Here is a 14,042-nt window from a genome sequence, read left to right on the forward strand (position 1 = left end):
ACTCAAAACATTCTTAAGCAGGCAGCCCAGACCATAACTTTGCCATTTGTTTCAGTATGGGTACAGTGAAAATTACCCAGAGTAAGTTAGCTAGGTTGACTACTAGATTTTAAAACAGACAAAAATGTATTCACAAAATTACAGAACTCAGTCTATCCAAACTAAGTATGCTGTTTCGAACATACACAACAGTCCCAATAAGCAAACTCCCTTTAAAAACCAGTATAAGTGGAACACATGCTTACAGGTTGAAGTTGAAGGGCAGAAAGAGAGAGAGAGTTTCTACACAGCTTACTATTGAACTCCTCACCTGTTCAGGACTGAACTAAACTGCTCAGCTAACCACTCCCCTTTCATTATCCAGGTCACTTCTAAAATATGACCACTTTGGTCTGAAGTCTCATCTGTTTACATATAAACAAAAGGCCGCTCAAAATCCTTTTCATCTCTGTACCAAACCAGACTGATTGGTTCCCCGCCTGGTTTATTACCCCTCTGAAAAAAATCAAGAGTAGAGTATCCTTGAGCCAAGGAGCAACTTTTAGAAAAAAAGGGACTAGCTTTGCAACACTTCCGAGGATAAAGGCAACAGATGTTTTGAAATAGCATCACCTGCAAGTCTCAAAATCACATATCATCCTGAGTTAGAACTCTATCATAATTCCCTATCACTGGGACAGAATACTGGAATCCTCTTCATAACACCACTTGTGGATGCCCCTTACATTTCCTTCCCACCCACCCCTAAAGACATCTGTGATTCAAGATGGTAGCTCACTGCCACCTTTTCCAGGGCATTTAGGGATGGGCAATGAAATCTGGCCTCATCAGTGATGTGCACATCCCTTGAAGGAATAAACAAGTTCAGAGCTTCTATGCACTTCTTACCAGGGTTTTCACAATTGCTTTTTAAGTTTCTTCCTTGCAGAATCTTACCATAAGATTCTCTTTTGTAGCAATCTTCCATGTTCAGCTTTTTCAACCACTGAATGTCAGGCGACTGTGTGGAGTTTGCACATTCTCCTCGTGTCTGCGTGAGTTTCCTCAGGGTGCTCCAGTTTCCTGCCACAATCCAAAGATGTACAGTTTGCGTAACTTGGCCAAGCTAAATTGCCCATAGTGTCCAGGTTAGGTGCATTGTTCAGTGGTAAACGTAGGAGAACAGGGCAGGGTGTGAATGGGTTACTCTTCAGAGTGTCAGTGTGGACTTGTTGGGCTGAAGGGCCTGCTTCTATACCGTAGGGATTCTATGATTCAAATTTAAGGCACTTCTGAGCATCAACTCTTTCATAACAGTGCCTATGCTATTACTGGTGCCATTAAACGTGGTGATCAAGTAAACTTGAGTATATAGCTATTCATGTATCTAAATCATGTACAAATATAGTGAAAAGCTGTACAGATTCCCATACCTAAATATCTGTTGTCACTATTTTCAATTTCCTGTCTCCTGACTGATGACAGGATTCTTCTCAGATGTTCCAGAATTTTTCAGGAATTAAAAATCACTCACCTGGACTTTGCTGCAGCAAACCATTACAGAAAAATGACAAGGGCACTAAAACATATTTTAAATTTGCTTTTAACACTTCTTTAGTCAACGCAGTAACTGAGGAAGAGTGGTTTAACAGAGCTGGACTGTTAGAACTTTAATGATGCCAACAGGTACACATGAACAGAAGCTCAGTAATCCCAAAATCGAATACGTTTGGATAGATGTGTCAAAACAGAATATTTCTGGATGGTTGTTACTTTAGGATTTTCAATAAGTTTTAAACATGAAAACATCCAGATGAGTCATCATGTCGATCAAACAAACAACGCATTGCCCTATGGACAAACTTGCCTGACTGCACCAGAGGGGAGTTCACGGATACGTCCATAGGCCTTTGCGCGGAGCTTGTGAACATGGGCTCGAGAGCGGGGATGGTGGGCACGTGCACTGACCTTTGGGCGGAGCTTGTGAACTCAGTCCCGAGGGTGGGGATGGTGGGACGTGCAGTGACCTTTGGGCGGAGCTTGTGAACTCAGTTCCAAGGGAGGGGATGGTGGGCACGTGTACTGACCTTTGGGCGGGGCTGGTGGGCACGTGCACTGACCTTTGGGCGGGGCTGGTGGGCACGTGCACTGACCTTTGGGCGGGGCTGGTGGGCACGTGCACTGACCTTTGGGCGGGGCTCTTCCCTTGGTGTCGGTCTGAAAGAGGCTGTGAGGGTTTCGGAGTTTCCTGTTGGCTCGGGCAGAACACGCGAGGTTGGGATTGAGTTTCTTCTGAATTCCCGCTGCCTTGCCAAAAGCGCGCGCGTGTTGGCTGGTAAAGTTTTTGTCTTGGGCTCGGTTATATTCCCCCCCTCACATGGTCAGTGATCTGACCCAGAGGCCTTGTTGCAAACTGAAATGCAACATTCTGTTGCTGCTTTCCACACAATTGTTTCGCAGTTTTGTGTGTTGCGCCAATTTTACCTGCAAAAGATTGAAAGGCTTTCTTTCAATTACTAACTCAATTGGGTTTGGTGCATTCATTCCGCAGACTTTGCAGAAACAATTCTGTATGCTTCCGGCATTTGTAGTGCCCACGAGGGTCTATATTTAGCTTTCGGGTATTTTTCGCGCTGTTTTGTATTTTGAATTAAAGGATTTTAAACGTCAGAATCACCCCCGCACCGTTATCTTTGAGTGCGTGAGCATGTGTCACTGGAGTGACGATGCTGCATATTTACATGCTTAATATGAAATGAATGACAGTTTCAAGATTGGTGAGAGCGTGCGAATGCAGTGTCTTCTGTACAAATGCCGCTGGGAAGCTGCTGACAGTTTGCACGCTATGGTTAGTGACTGGAGCTTTCCTCTTGCTGAGGAGTTCATTAATTCACTAATCGGCGGCTGGTATGCAACTTCCACACAGTTCGTGACTGCCATTTATCACGTGTCTGATAAGCGCATTGAACACTTACGTTCAAATGTATGTTTTTTAATCTTGAATTAATATAATTAATCTTAAATATTTACGATCATTTCGCCGATTGTGTAACTTCTACAATCTGGCCGTTTGCTCGCTCGCTTTGCATTCAGCATTGAATGAAATTGCCGTCCTCTGTTTGTTTTTTTTTTAGATTAGATTAAATTACTTAGTGTGGAAACAGGCCCTTCGGCCCAACAAGTCCACACCGACCCACCGAAGCGTAACCCACCCATTCCCCTACATTTACCCCTTCACCTAATACTACGGTCAATTTAGCATGGCCAATTCACCTGACTGTGGGAGGAAACCGGAGCACCCGGAGGAAACCCACGCAGACACGGGGAGAACGTACAAACTCCACACAGTCAGTTGCCTGAGGCGGGAATTGAACCCACGTCTCAGGCGCTGAGAGGCAGCAGTGCTAACTACTGTGCCACCAGTTCCTTTAAAAATGTATTTCATTAAAGATACTAATACATTGCAGCGTGTTCCTCGCATTCTGATAAGTTTTACAACTTGCTGATTCGATTGTTCTCAAAAGTGCTATGAATTTAAATTTTATATAGACACTTTCAAAGTGTCAAAGTCCCTAAATACTTAACGTTGTGTATTTTTTTGAAGAACAGTAATGTAACTCAGCTGATTTATGCAGTCAAATTTCGACGAAGAGAACTGTGATAATATCAACGTCATCGTTTTCTTTCCGTAATAGCTGTCCGGAGTAATTTCTGTTTTACCTCTTGAAATAGTCACATAGGTGTTTCTCTTACCTGACCTCGACAGGGCATTTCCGTTAACCTCATTTGAAAGACTGACCAAAATACGTATGTAATCTTGATGTGAATTTGGGACACTTACTAGAAAATTGACTTAACTAATAATAGAGTTTATTGTACATAGTCCTTTCAAAATGTGGTTAATTCTTAATCAAGTTCTCAAACGCTGAAGTGTTCAGTCCTTTCACAATACAGTTATTGAAGGTGACCGAGATCTTGATCAATTGGGTCAATAGGCTGAAGAGTGGCAGAGTTTAATTTGGGTAAATGCAGCATATTGATAAAATAAACAAGGGCAGGACTTATACAGTTAAAAGTAGGGCACTGGGCAATGTTGTAGAACAGAGACTTGGAGGTTCCTGTACATAACTCTTTCAAATTCACATTGCAGGTGGATGGTTAAGAAGGTATTTAGTGCGCTTGCCTTCATTGGCAAGATTCTGACCTTTGAGTATAGCAATTGAGCTGTCATATTGAAGTTGTATCGGATGTTGATGAGCCCCCTTTTTGGAGTATTGTGCCCAGTTCTGGTTGCCAGCTATAGGATGGAAATTGTTAAACTGCAGAGGGTTCAGAAAAGATTTACCAGTATGTTGCTGGGAATGAAGGGCTTATGTAATGAAAATAAGCTGGGAGTTTTTTCATTTGTGTAGAAGGTTGAGGAGTGACCTTGTTGAGGTTTATAACTTCATGAAGGACATAAGATGAATAATATGGGTCTTTTCTATAGGGTGTGGGAGTTCAGAGCTAGGGGACATGTTTAAGATGAGAGGAGAAAGTTGCCCCTCATGTCATTTTCAAAAGAGAATTTATTTTAGTGTTTTCATGTGTGGAATGAACTTCCACAGGGAGTGGTGGATGCAGGTACATTTACAATGTTTAAAGATATTTAAAAGACATTTGGATAAGTAGATGAATAGGAAATGTTTGGAGGGATACAGGCCAAACACAGGTAGGTGGGACTAGTTTAGTTTGGGAATAAGGTCAGCATGGACTAGTTGGATTGAAGGGTCTGCTCCATGACTCCAGCTTAGGGTAGTCAACTGCATCTATTTCCAGACGTTGGCTTCTATGATGTCTGCCACTTATGTGCATTCATTCACATTGCTCTAGAATCTCTAATCTTAAGATGTTGCCATTGTATGAAAGATTTTTCAAATTTTGAGTTTCAAAACAAATTTTTCAGAAGAATGTTATGCAGGGATTTAAGGAGAGAGGAGAGACTTTAAAAAGTCATGAGGGACAATTTTTGAGGGTTGTAGTATGTAGAATGAACTTCCTGAGGAAGTGGTAGATAAGGGCACAGTTAGTGTTTTAAAAGACTTTTGGGTAAGTACATGAATGGGAAAGGTTTGGAGGGATGTGGGCCAGGAATAGGCAGTTTAGTTTGGGATTATGTTTGGCATTGGCTGTTTGAACCAAAGGTTCTGTGTCCATTCTATGACTGAGAGACTAGTATTGACTTGAAATTTCAACTGTTTGTCTCCATAAATGCTGTCTGACATGATGAGTTTATTGAGAAGAAGAAAGCCATGTGCCCCTTTTGAGCTTGCTCCACCATTCAATATCATAGAACATAGAAGAATACAGCGCAGTACAGGCCCTTGGGCCCTCGATGTTGCGCCGATCCAAGCCCACCTAAACTACACTAACCCACTATCCTCCATATACCTATCCAATGCCCTCTTAAATGCCCATAAAGAGGGAGAGTCCACCACTGTTACTGGCAGGGCATTCCATGAACTAACGACTCGCTGAGTGAAGAATCTACCCCTAACATCAGTCCTATATCTACCCCCCCTTAATTTAAAGCTATGCCCCCTTGTAATACCCGACTCAATACGCGGGAAAAGGTTCATACTGTCGACCCTATCTAACCCCCTAATCATCTTGTACACCTCAATCAAGTCACCCCTAAACCTTCTTTTCTCTAGTGAAAACAGCCCCAAGTGCCTCAGTCTTTCCTCATATGATTTTCCTTCCATACCAGGCAACATCCTGGTAAACCTCCTCTGCACCCGTTCCAATGCCTCCACATCCTTCCTATAGTATGGCGACCAAAACTGCACACAATATTCCAGATGCGGCCGTACCAGAGTCTTATACAACTGCATCATGACCTCAGGACTCCGGAACTCAATTCCTCTACCAATAAAAGCCAGTACGCCATATGCCTTCCTCACCGCACTATTTACCTGGGTGGCAACTTTCAGAGATCTGTGTACATGGACACCAAGATCCCTCTGCTCATCCACACTACCAAGTATCCGACCATTAGCCCAGTACCCCATCTTTTTGTTATTCTTCCCAAAGTGAATCACCTCGCACTTAGCTACATTGAATTCCATCTGCCACCTTTCTGCCCAGCTCTGCAGCTTCTCTATATCCTGCTGTAACCTGCCACATGCTTCCTCACTGTCAACAACTCCTCCGACTTTCGTATCATCCGCAAACTTGCTCACCCAACCTTCTAACCCCTCTTCCAGGTCATTTATAAAAATGACAAACAGCAATGGTCCCAAAACAGATCCTTGCGGAACACCGCTAGTGACGGCACTCCATGAAGAAACTTTGCCATCAACTACTACCCTCTGTCTTCTTCCATCCAGCCAATTCCTAATCCAAACCTCCAACTCACCCTCAATGCCATATCTCCGTATTTTCTGCAGTAGCCTACCATGGGGAATATCATGGCTGATCTTTTCATGCCCTCTCACCATAACGCTTAATTCCTTTACTGTTCAAAAAATCTGTCTTAGCTTTAAAAACATTTATTGAGGAAGCTTCAACTACTTCCCTGGCTAGAGAATTGCATACATTCACAACCTTTTGTGTGAATAAGTTCCTCCTCAATTCAGTCCTAAATCTGATCCCCCTAATTTTGAGTCTATGCGCTCTTATTCTAGTTTCTCACGCCCATGGAAATAACCTCCCTACTTCTATCTTATCTATTCTCTTCATAATTTTATCTTTCTATAAGATCATCCCTCACTCTTATAAATTCCAATGAATATAATCCAGTCTACGCCTCGTAAGCTCACCCTCTCAACTCCACAATCAACCTAGAGAATCTTTTCTGCACCCCTCTAGTGCCAGTACAGCCTTTCTCAAGTAAGGAGACAGATTGGATGCAGTACTCCAGGTGTAGCCTCACCAGCCCCTTATACAGCTGCAACATAACCTCCCTGCTTTTAAACTCAATCCCTCCAGCAGGTGAAAGACAAAATTCCATTACCTAAATTAGCAGTTGCACCTGCAAACCAACCTTGTACAATTCATTCAGAAGGACACAGGTTCCTCTGCTACAGTTTGTTTTACCATTCAAATGACAGTCCTTTTTACCAAAAAGGCTGACTTCATATTTATCAACATTATACTCCATCTGCCAGACTTTTACCCACTCAAACTATCTATATCCCTATGCAAACTTAGAATCCTTTGCATCTTCTGCTTATGCTTCAGATCTCCATCCTCTGTACTTAGCTTTTGCTTTCAAATGATTTCTAATCAGACCCTTACATGCTTCATTGGTATATTTACGAACTGCTAGCCATGAGGTAGAATCCCTCCCCCCCCCCCCCCCCCCCCCGCCTTCCTGATGTGGCATGAGCATGGTGAGTAAAGTCAGGGAATTGTGAAGGTTATTTTTTTCTTAGTTCAATTCCTTGATCCTTAAATGTTGAGTTCAGAAACTTGCCTTTGAGTAGAAGCTACCTTATTTCCACATGTTTGCATTTCATTACAATCCCAAATCTCCTTATTTATGCACCATTTCCAATTCTTTCCTTTTCTGGGAAGCTAGATAGTGGAAAAGCATGGCTTGTAAATAGTCCCTGGCAGTTGTAACACCAGTGCTTTATCCCAGCCATTTTTTTTTCTGCTTCACAATGATGTTCCAGAGAACACCACAGCGATTGTCCTTTTCAACCCTTTATCCATGCAAGTTGGCATCAGCAAATCCTCAGCCTTTTCACTGTCTGCTATTGGACCAACTGCATATAGCATGCATCTTTTGGCTTCTTAGTGACTTCAGTCCTGGTTATGTTTGTCAGCTTCCCTGTCGGTCACATTACTTTCTTCCCTCAGTGTTTAATGTTTAATTACAGTCAAACCTCTGTTTTCCTTTTTAGTAGAGGGAGAGACAGGCAACTTATTGAATTTGGAAGTGCTGAACAGTCAACTGGGTGGTGTTGACCAGCACTGGGCAACATCAGTGTCTCACCTAAGCATGTGGAAGCACTTTACACAGCAAACGTACACTCTGTATTTCAAAGCGAACCAGTCCTTAGTTGTGTGAATGGGGACTGCAGTCAAGGGAACTCCATACATTTGAGGAGTTTGGCCATGGTCAGTCAGGTGCTGGGTCCTATGGGTCTGGGCATCCATGACCTTGTAGTTCAGGATTTGGACCATGGTGAGTCCTGCAGGTCGTGTTAATCCAGTGATACAGGTAGGTTTTTGGGATGCTATGAAGGCATATATGAAGGGTGTTGGGTGAACATTCCCTGTGGTGGAATTGAAGTATGATCCAAGTGGATGGTACAGCCATTAGTGGTGATGCATGGGCAGATGAGGAGATGAGTTTTCCCCAGTGAGTGAGTTGGAAGCATAGGTCAGATAGTTCAGGAGGATACAGAGGTGAGAGCCCTCAACCTGATGTGATAAATATGGAAGTGTGTGTGTCCATGAGCCTTGGTGTACAGTGGCAGAGTTGGAGTGTACTTGAGTGAGAGGTAGCAGGGAAGACATGGTACTTACCCTTGTGGGTGCAAAAAAATACTAACTTTCCTGTAGTGTTGGGCATCCTTTTCAGCTGCCCCAATCTGCCATTTGAGTTCGGGTTTAGATTGTTGTAGTGGTGTGACCTCCACTGGCAGCAAGAAGGACTGCTGTCCTCTCCAACAGCCTGTTCACCAAGACTTTCAGGTCTGTCTGTCAGTAGGGAGTGAGCTTTCCATTCTTCTGGGTCATGTCCTCAGTGGTGATGTTGAGCACCATATGAATGAAGGCTGGTTCCTCGTTTGTAGTTACTGAAGTAGTGTGCAGCCAAGCTCTAAATATATGCTAGAAGATCCCAGCAGTGGCAAACACTTTTTTTCTCTCAGGCTAATGAATTCCCCAAGTGCACAAAATATGTTGCCAGCATCAGTTGGCAATCACTCCTCCATTCATGGAGATGCCCAAGTGGTGCAAAAAGGTCAGCAAGTCTTTTGGATTTATGCAGAGGAATGGATGTGACGACTTTTACGTGCAAAGTGTGGTCCTATATTGGTACTAACAACGTAGAACTTGAAAAGAGTTTCTCTTTAGGGAATATGAGCAACTAGGGGCTTAAAAAGCAGACTTGAAGATAATCTCTGGATTATTATCTGAATCATGAGTGAGTTGGCATAGAGTAAATAAGATTGTGTGTTCCTGATCTGGTTCTGACTGAAAATTGCCAATGTGGAGCTTAGGCAGACAGTCAAAGTCATAGCATGGAAACGGACCCTTCGGTCCAACCCGTCCATGCCAACCAGATATCCCAACCCAATCGAGTCCCACCTGCCAGGACCCGGCCCATATCCCTCCAAACCTTCCTTTTCATATACCCATATGAATGCCTCTTAAATGTTGCAATTGTACCAGCCTCCACCGCTTCCTCTGGCAGTTCATTCCATACACGTACCACCCTCTGTGTGAAAAATTGCCCCTTAGGTCTCTCTTATATCTTTCCTCGACTCCAGGGAAAAGATTTTGCTTATTTACCCTATCCGTGCCCCTCATAATTTTGTAAACCTCTATAAGGTCACCCCTCAGCCTCCGATGCTCCAGGGAAAACAGCCCTCGCCTGTTCAGCCTCTCCCTAAAGCTCAAATCCTCCAACCCTGGCAACAACCTTGTAAATCTTTTCTGAACCCTTTCAAGTTTCACAACCTCTTTCCAATAAGAAGGAGACCTGAATTGCATGCCGTGTTCCAACAGTGGCCTAACCAATGTCCTGTACAGCCGCACCATGATCTCTGAACTCCTATACTCAATGCTGTGATCCATAAAGGAAAGCATACCAAACGCTGTCTTCACTATCCTTTCTACCTGTGACGCCAATTTCAAGGAGCTATGAACCTGCACTCCAAGGTCTCTTTGTTCCAGCAACACTCCCTAGGACCTTACCATTAAGTGTATAAGTCCTGCTAAGATTGGCTTTCCCAAAATGCAGCACCTCGCATTTATCTGAATTAGACTTCATCTGCCACTTCTCAGCCCACTGGCCCATCTGATCAAGATCCTGTTGTAATGAAATAACTCTCTTTGCTGTTCACTACAACTCCAATTTTGGTGTCATCTGCAAACTTACTAACTGTAACTCTTATGCTTGCATCCAAATAATTTATGTAAATGACAAAAACTAGAGGACCCAGCACCGATCCTTGTGGCACTCCACTGATCATAGGCCTCTGGTCTGAAAAACAACCCTCCACCACCACCCTCTGTCTTCTATCTTTGAGCCAGTTCTGTATCCAAATGGCTAGTTCTCCCTGTATTGCGTGAGATCTAACCTTGCTAATCAGTCTCCTCTCACAATGACAATTATTGTGATTGCGTTCAGAGCATGAATGGTAATGTTTGAGACTGCAGTTTTACAAATTGGATCTCGAACTATATGCAATCAAGAGGATAGGGTGGCTCAGTGGTTAGCATTGCTGCCTTGCAGCACCAGGTTCAATTCCAGCCTTGGGTGACTGTCTGTCTGTGTGGAGTTTGCACATTCTCCCCATGTCTGCGTGGGTTTCCTCCCACAGTCCAAAGATGTGCAGGTCAGGTGAATTGGCCATGATAAATTGCCCATAGTGTTAGGTGCATTAGTCAGAGGGAAATGGGTCTGGGTGGGTTACTCTTCAGAGGGTCGGTGTGGACTGGTTGGGCTGAAGAGTCTGTTTCTGCACTGTAGGGAATCTAATTTAACCTTTTACTGCGAATACTCTTGAACAGATAGTATTGTATTGCCAACAGCTGAACTAAGCATGTGAATTTGAATTATATTGGAAATATTAATTTAATGAATATCTTCAACAGGACTGAATCTTCACTATTATACAGCAGAATGGCTGAACACCCATTGTGGGAACAAATCGGTAGAAGTTTTGTGCATCATTATTATCAACAGTTTGATCTAGACCGAAATCAGCTTGGCACTCTGTATGTAAGTTGTGTTTTGTATTCAGTGCACAAGTTGTGGTGTTATCTTTGCTTTTGCTGTGTGGTTTCCACTTCACTGCTCTCACTGTATCTCATACTGCACTTGTGTGGTTTGCCATCTGAGAGTAGGATTGGTATATACCAACAGCATGATATGACCAAATACAGCTGACAGAGAATCCATGTAATGGGAAAAGGACACTTGCTTGCTGAACCAGGCTTGAGAAAACTCTATGGTCAAGAGAGACTTGAACCTATGCACTGTGTAAATTATGAAGGCTAACTGAGGTCCCAGCAACTGTGCAAACTTTGAGAGTCAAGAATCATGGGTTTTTTTGTTGCAGGAGGAAAGCAGTTGCCCCACTCAGTAAAAGCTTCCCCAGTAGTGCACAAACCTCTTTTCCCTGGACTCTTCTAGTATGTGCATAGCGTTTTCCCTTTAAATATAATTGACTTGGTTGCAGTAATTATATAAGGCAAAACATTCTATTTCTTAGCAAGAATATTTAAAATTAAATCCTGGAACTTGAACTTCAAAAAACAAATTTAGATTTTTGGTATGTAGTATGGACTGTGCAAAGTTCTAGTTTGTTTTATGCAAAAGAAAAAAAACAGAGGAAAAATAGTCCTGTTACAATTTGAGCTGCATGACTATTTGTCAGAAAATTGTAAAATATCTGCTCTTGATCAAATGCAATTAATTTTAATTTTTTTTTGGTTCCAGAGTGACACTTCCTGCTTAACATGGGAAGGACAACCTTTCCAGGGGAAAGCTGCAATAATGGAGAAAATAGCTGTATGTATAGTTATGTACATCTCTTGTATTATCACATGTTTTGCTGGTCAGGTGCATTCACATTATGATTACCACGGTAATGTAGCATTTAGGCACCTTCTGAGTAAAGCATTTAAACCATTATTTTAGTCTCTATCCAAAATCACCTCTGGATTTTGCCAGTGGGCTATTCTTTGTAATGTTGCTGATACAAACTCAAGTTTGCAGTGTATAATAATGTATTTTTTAAAGTATGATTGCTGAGTGATTAATTCAGTATCATCCTTTCCATATCAGCTGGTTCTGCTGTATCCAGTCCCAAAATAACTTACTTTATCTCAGTCTATTCAATTGCTATTTGTTTGTCAAGAATAATAGTGCATGTTATCAGAAAACCAATTCCAGGTCTTTAGTCCATAAATTGATATTTGTAGTGAGTGCTCCTTTGTAGGTGCCATTCTTTGGATGAAATGCTAAACTTGTGCTCTGTCTGCCCCTCCAACATGTGCAAAAGTCCCCACAGCACTACCTTGAATCACAAAGTCTTCACTAGTGCTCGTACCATAAACTAGTGCGTAATCATAAACATCCCAACTTCTGACTTCATGATGGAGTGAAAGTCATTGATAAAGCAGCTGAAGATGGCTGGACATTGGAGTTCCTCAGAGTCGTGCCCTAAAGAGATACCATGGAGCTGAAATGATTGTGTGGTTGTGGGAGGTCAATCTTCCTGTGTGCTAGGTATGACTCCGACCAATGGAGAGCTTGCCTCCTTGATTCCAGTTTTGCTAGGGCTGCTTGATGTCTCACACAGTCAAACATGGCCTTGATGTCAGGGATATCATGTTCACCTCACCTTGAGAATTCAGCTCTTTTGTCCAATGTTTGAACCTGATGTCTCTCACAGTCATGCTGATCCCTTAAAAATATTTGGTCATACTTGTTCAGTTGTTGCTTCACTATATTGACCCTCATTACAAAAAAGTGTTAAGGCTGCATGCATACATTTCAAAAAGAGAAGTCTCTAACAGAAACATAATTCTTCTGAAAAGTCTGGTCTCTGCTATCTAGAATTTAAAATAACTTTTGCCTGGGAATGGATTCATGCCATTTCTGTAAATCAAATTCAAGGGAAGATTGTTATTTGTGGTTTTGTATTTGCAGCATGGTTGAAAAGTAATGGAAGGTGTGATCAACAGTACCATGTAGCAACAGCTGCTCTGCAACAACCTGCTCACTGATGCCCAGGTTGGATTCTACCACATTTACTCAACTTCTGACCTCACTACAGCCTTGGTTCAAACATTGGACAAAAGAGCTGAATTCTCAAGGTGAGGTGAACATGATATCCCTGACATCAAGGCCATGTTTGACTGTGTGAGACATCAAGCAGCCCTAGCAAAACTGGAATCAAGGAGGCAAGCTCTCCATTGGTCGGAGTCATACCTAGCACACAGGAAGATTGACCTCCCACAACCACACAATCATCTCAGCTCCATGGTATCTCTTTAGGGCACGACTCTGAGGAACTCCAATGTCCAGCCATCTTCAGCTGCTTTATCGATGACTTTCACTCCATCATGAAGTCAGAAGTTGGGATGTTTATGATTACGCACCATTCACAACTCCTTAGTTGTTTGAGCAGTCTGTGTTCAAATGCAACACAATCTGGACAATATCCAGGCTTGGGCTGATACTTGGCAAGTAACATTTGTTCAACACAAATGCCAAGCAATGGCCATCGCCAATAAGAGATGATTTAACCACCACCCACTGACGTTCGAAGACTCCACTGAATCCTCCACTATTAACCTACTGGGTATTTTAATTAATCAGAAATGCAATTAGACATGCACATAAACGCAGTGGCTACAAAAGCAGATCAGAAGCTAGAAATACTGCGGCAAGTAACTCATGTGTGACTCCCCAAAGCCTGTCTGCCATCTGAGGCACACATCAGCAATGTGATGGTATATTTCCCACTTCCCTAGATGAGTGCAACTCCTGAACACACAAGAAAAGCTTGACGCCATCAAGGGCAAAACAGCTGCTTGATTGGCACCACATCCACTACCACGTATCTGTCGCAGCATTGTGTGCTATCTGCAAGACGCACTGCAGAAATTCACCAAACATCCTTAGTACCTTCCAAATCCATTATCCACTTCATTCTAGAAGTACATGGGCAGCAAATACATGGGAACATCACCATCTGCAAGTTCTGCTCCATGCCTCTCTCCATCCTGACTTGGAAATATATCACTGTTCCCTCAGTGGTGTTGGCTTAAAATTCTGGAATTCCCTCAATGACTACCTATAGTATATGGACTACAGCGGTTCAAGACAGCTC

The 14,042-nt window shown here is 42.7% G+C and overlaps 1 protein-coding gene across 5 annotated transcripts in view; it reads left to right on the top strand.

Annotated features, from left to right (window-relative positions):
* Nucleotides 1–2,176: 2,176 nt before the first annotated feature.
* Nucleotides 2,177–14,042, top strand: part of LOC122564279 (nuclear transport factor 2-like) — a 50,978-nt gene continuing 39,112 nt past the window's right edge. For 3 of the 5 annotated variants that reach the window (XM_043718956.2, XM_087978464.1, XM_043718959.2), the window contains exons 1-3: nt 2,724–2,827; nt 10,795–10,921; nt 11,642–11,713. In XM_043718956.2, coding sequence (XP_043574891.1) covers nt 2,739–2,827; nt 10,795–10,921; nt 11,642–11,713 — 288 coding nt within the window. In that variant the 5' untranslated portion in view covers nt 2,724–2,738. Of the gene's footprint in view, nt 2,315–2,723; nt 2,828–10,794; nt 10,922–11,641; nt 11,714–14,042 lie in introns of those variants that run through there. The other 2 variants (XM_043718958.2, XM_043718957.2) reach the window with 2 other exon arrangements.

This window comes from Chiloscyllium plagiosum, unplaced genomic scaffold, assembly GCF_037043375.1.
Source record: "Chiloscyllium plagiosum isolate Xiang-an unplaced genomic scaffold, Cpla_swu_hap1 HiC_scaffold_34, whole genome shotgun sequence".
Taxonomy (NCBI): domain Eukaryota; kingdom Metazoa; phylum Chordata; class Chondrichthyes; order Orectolobiformes; family Hemiscylliidae; genus Chiloscyllium; species Chiloscyllium plagiosum.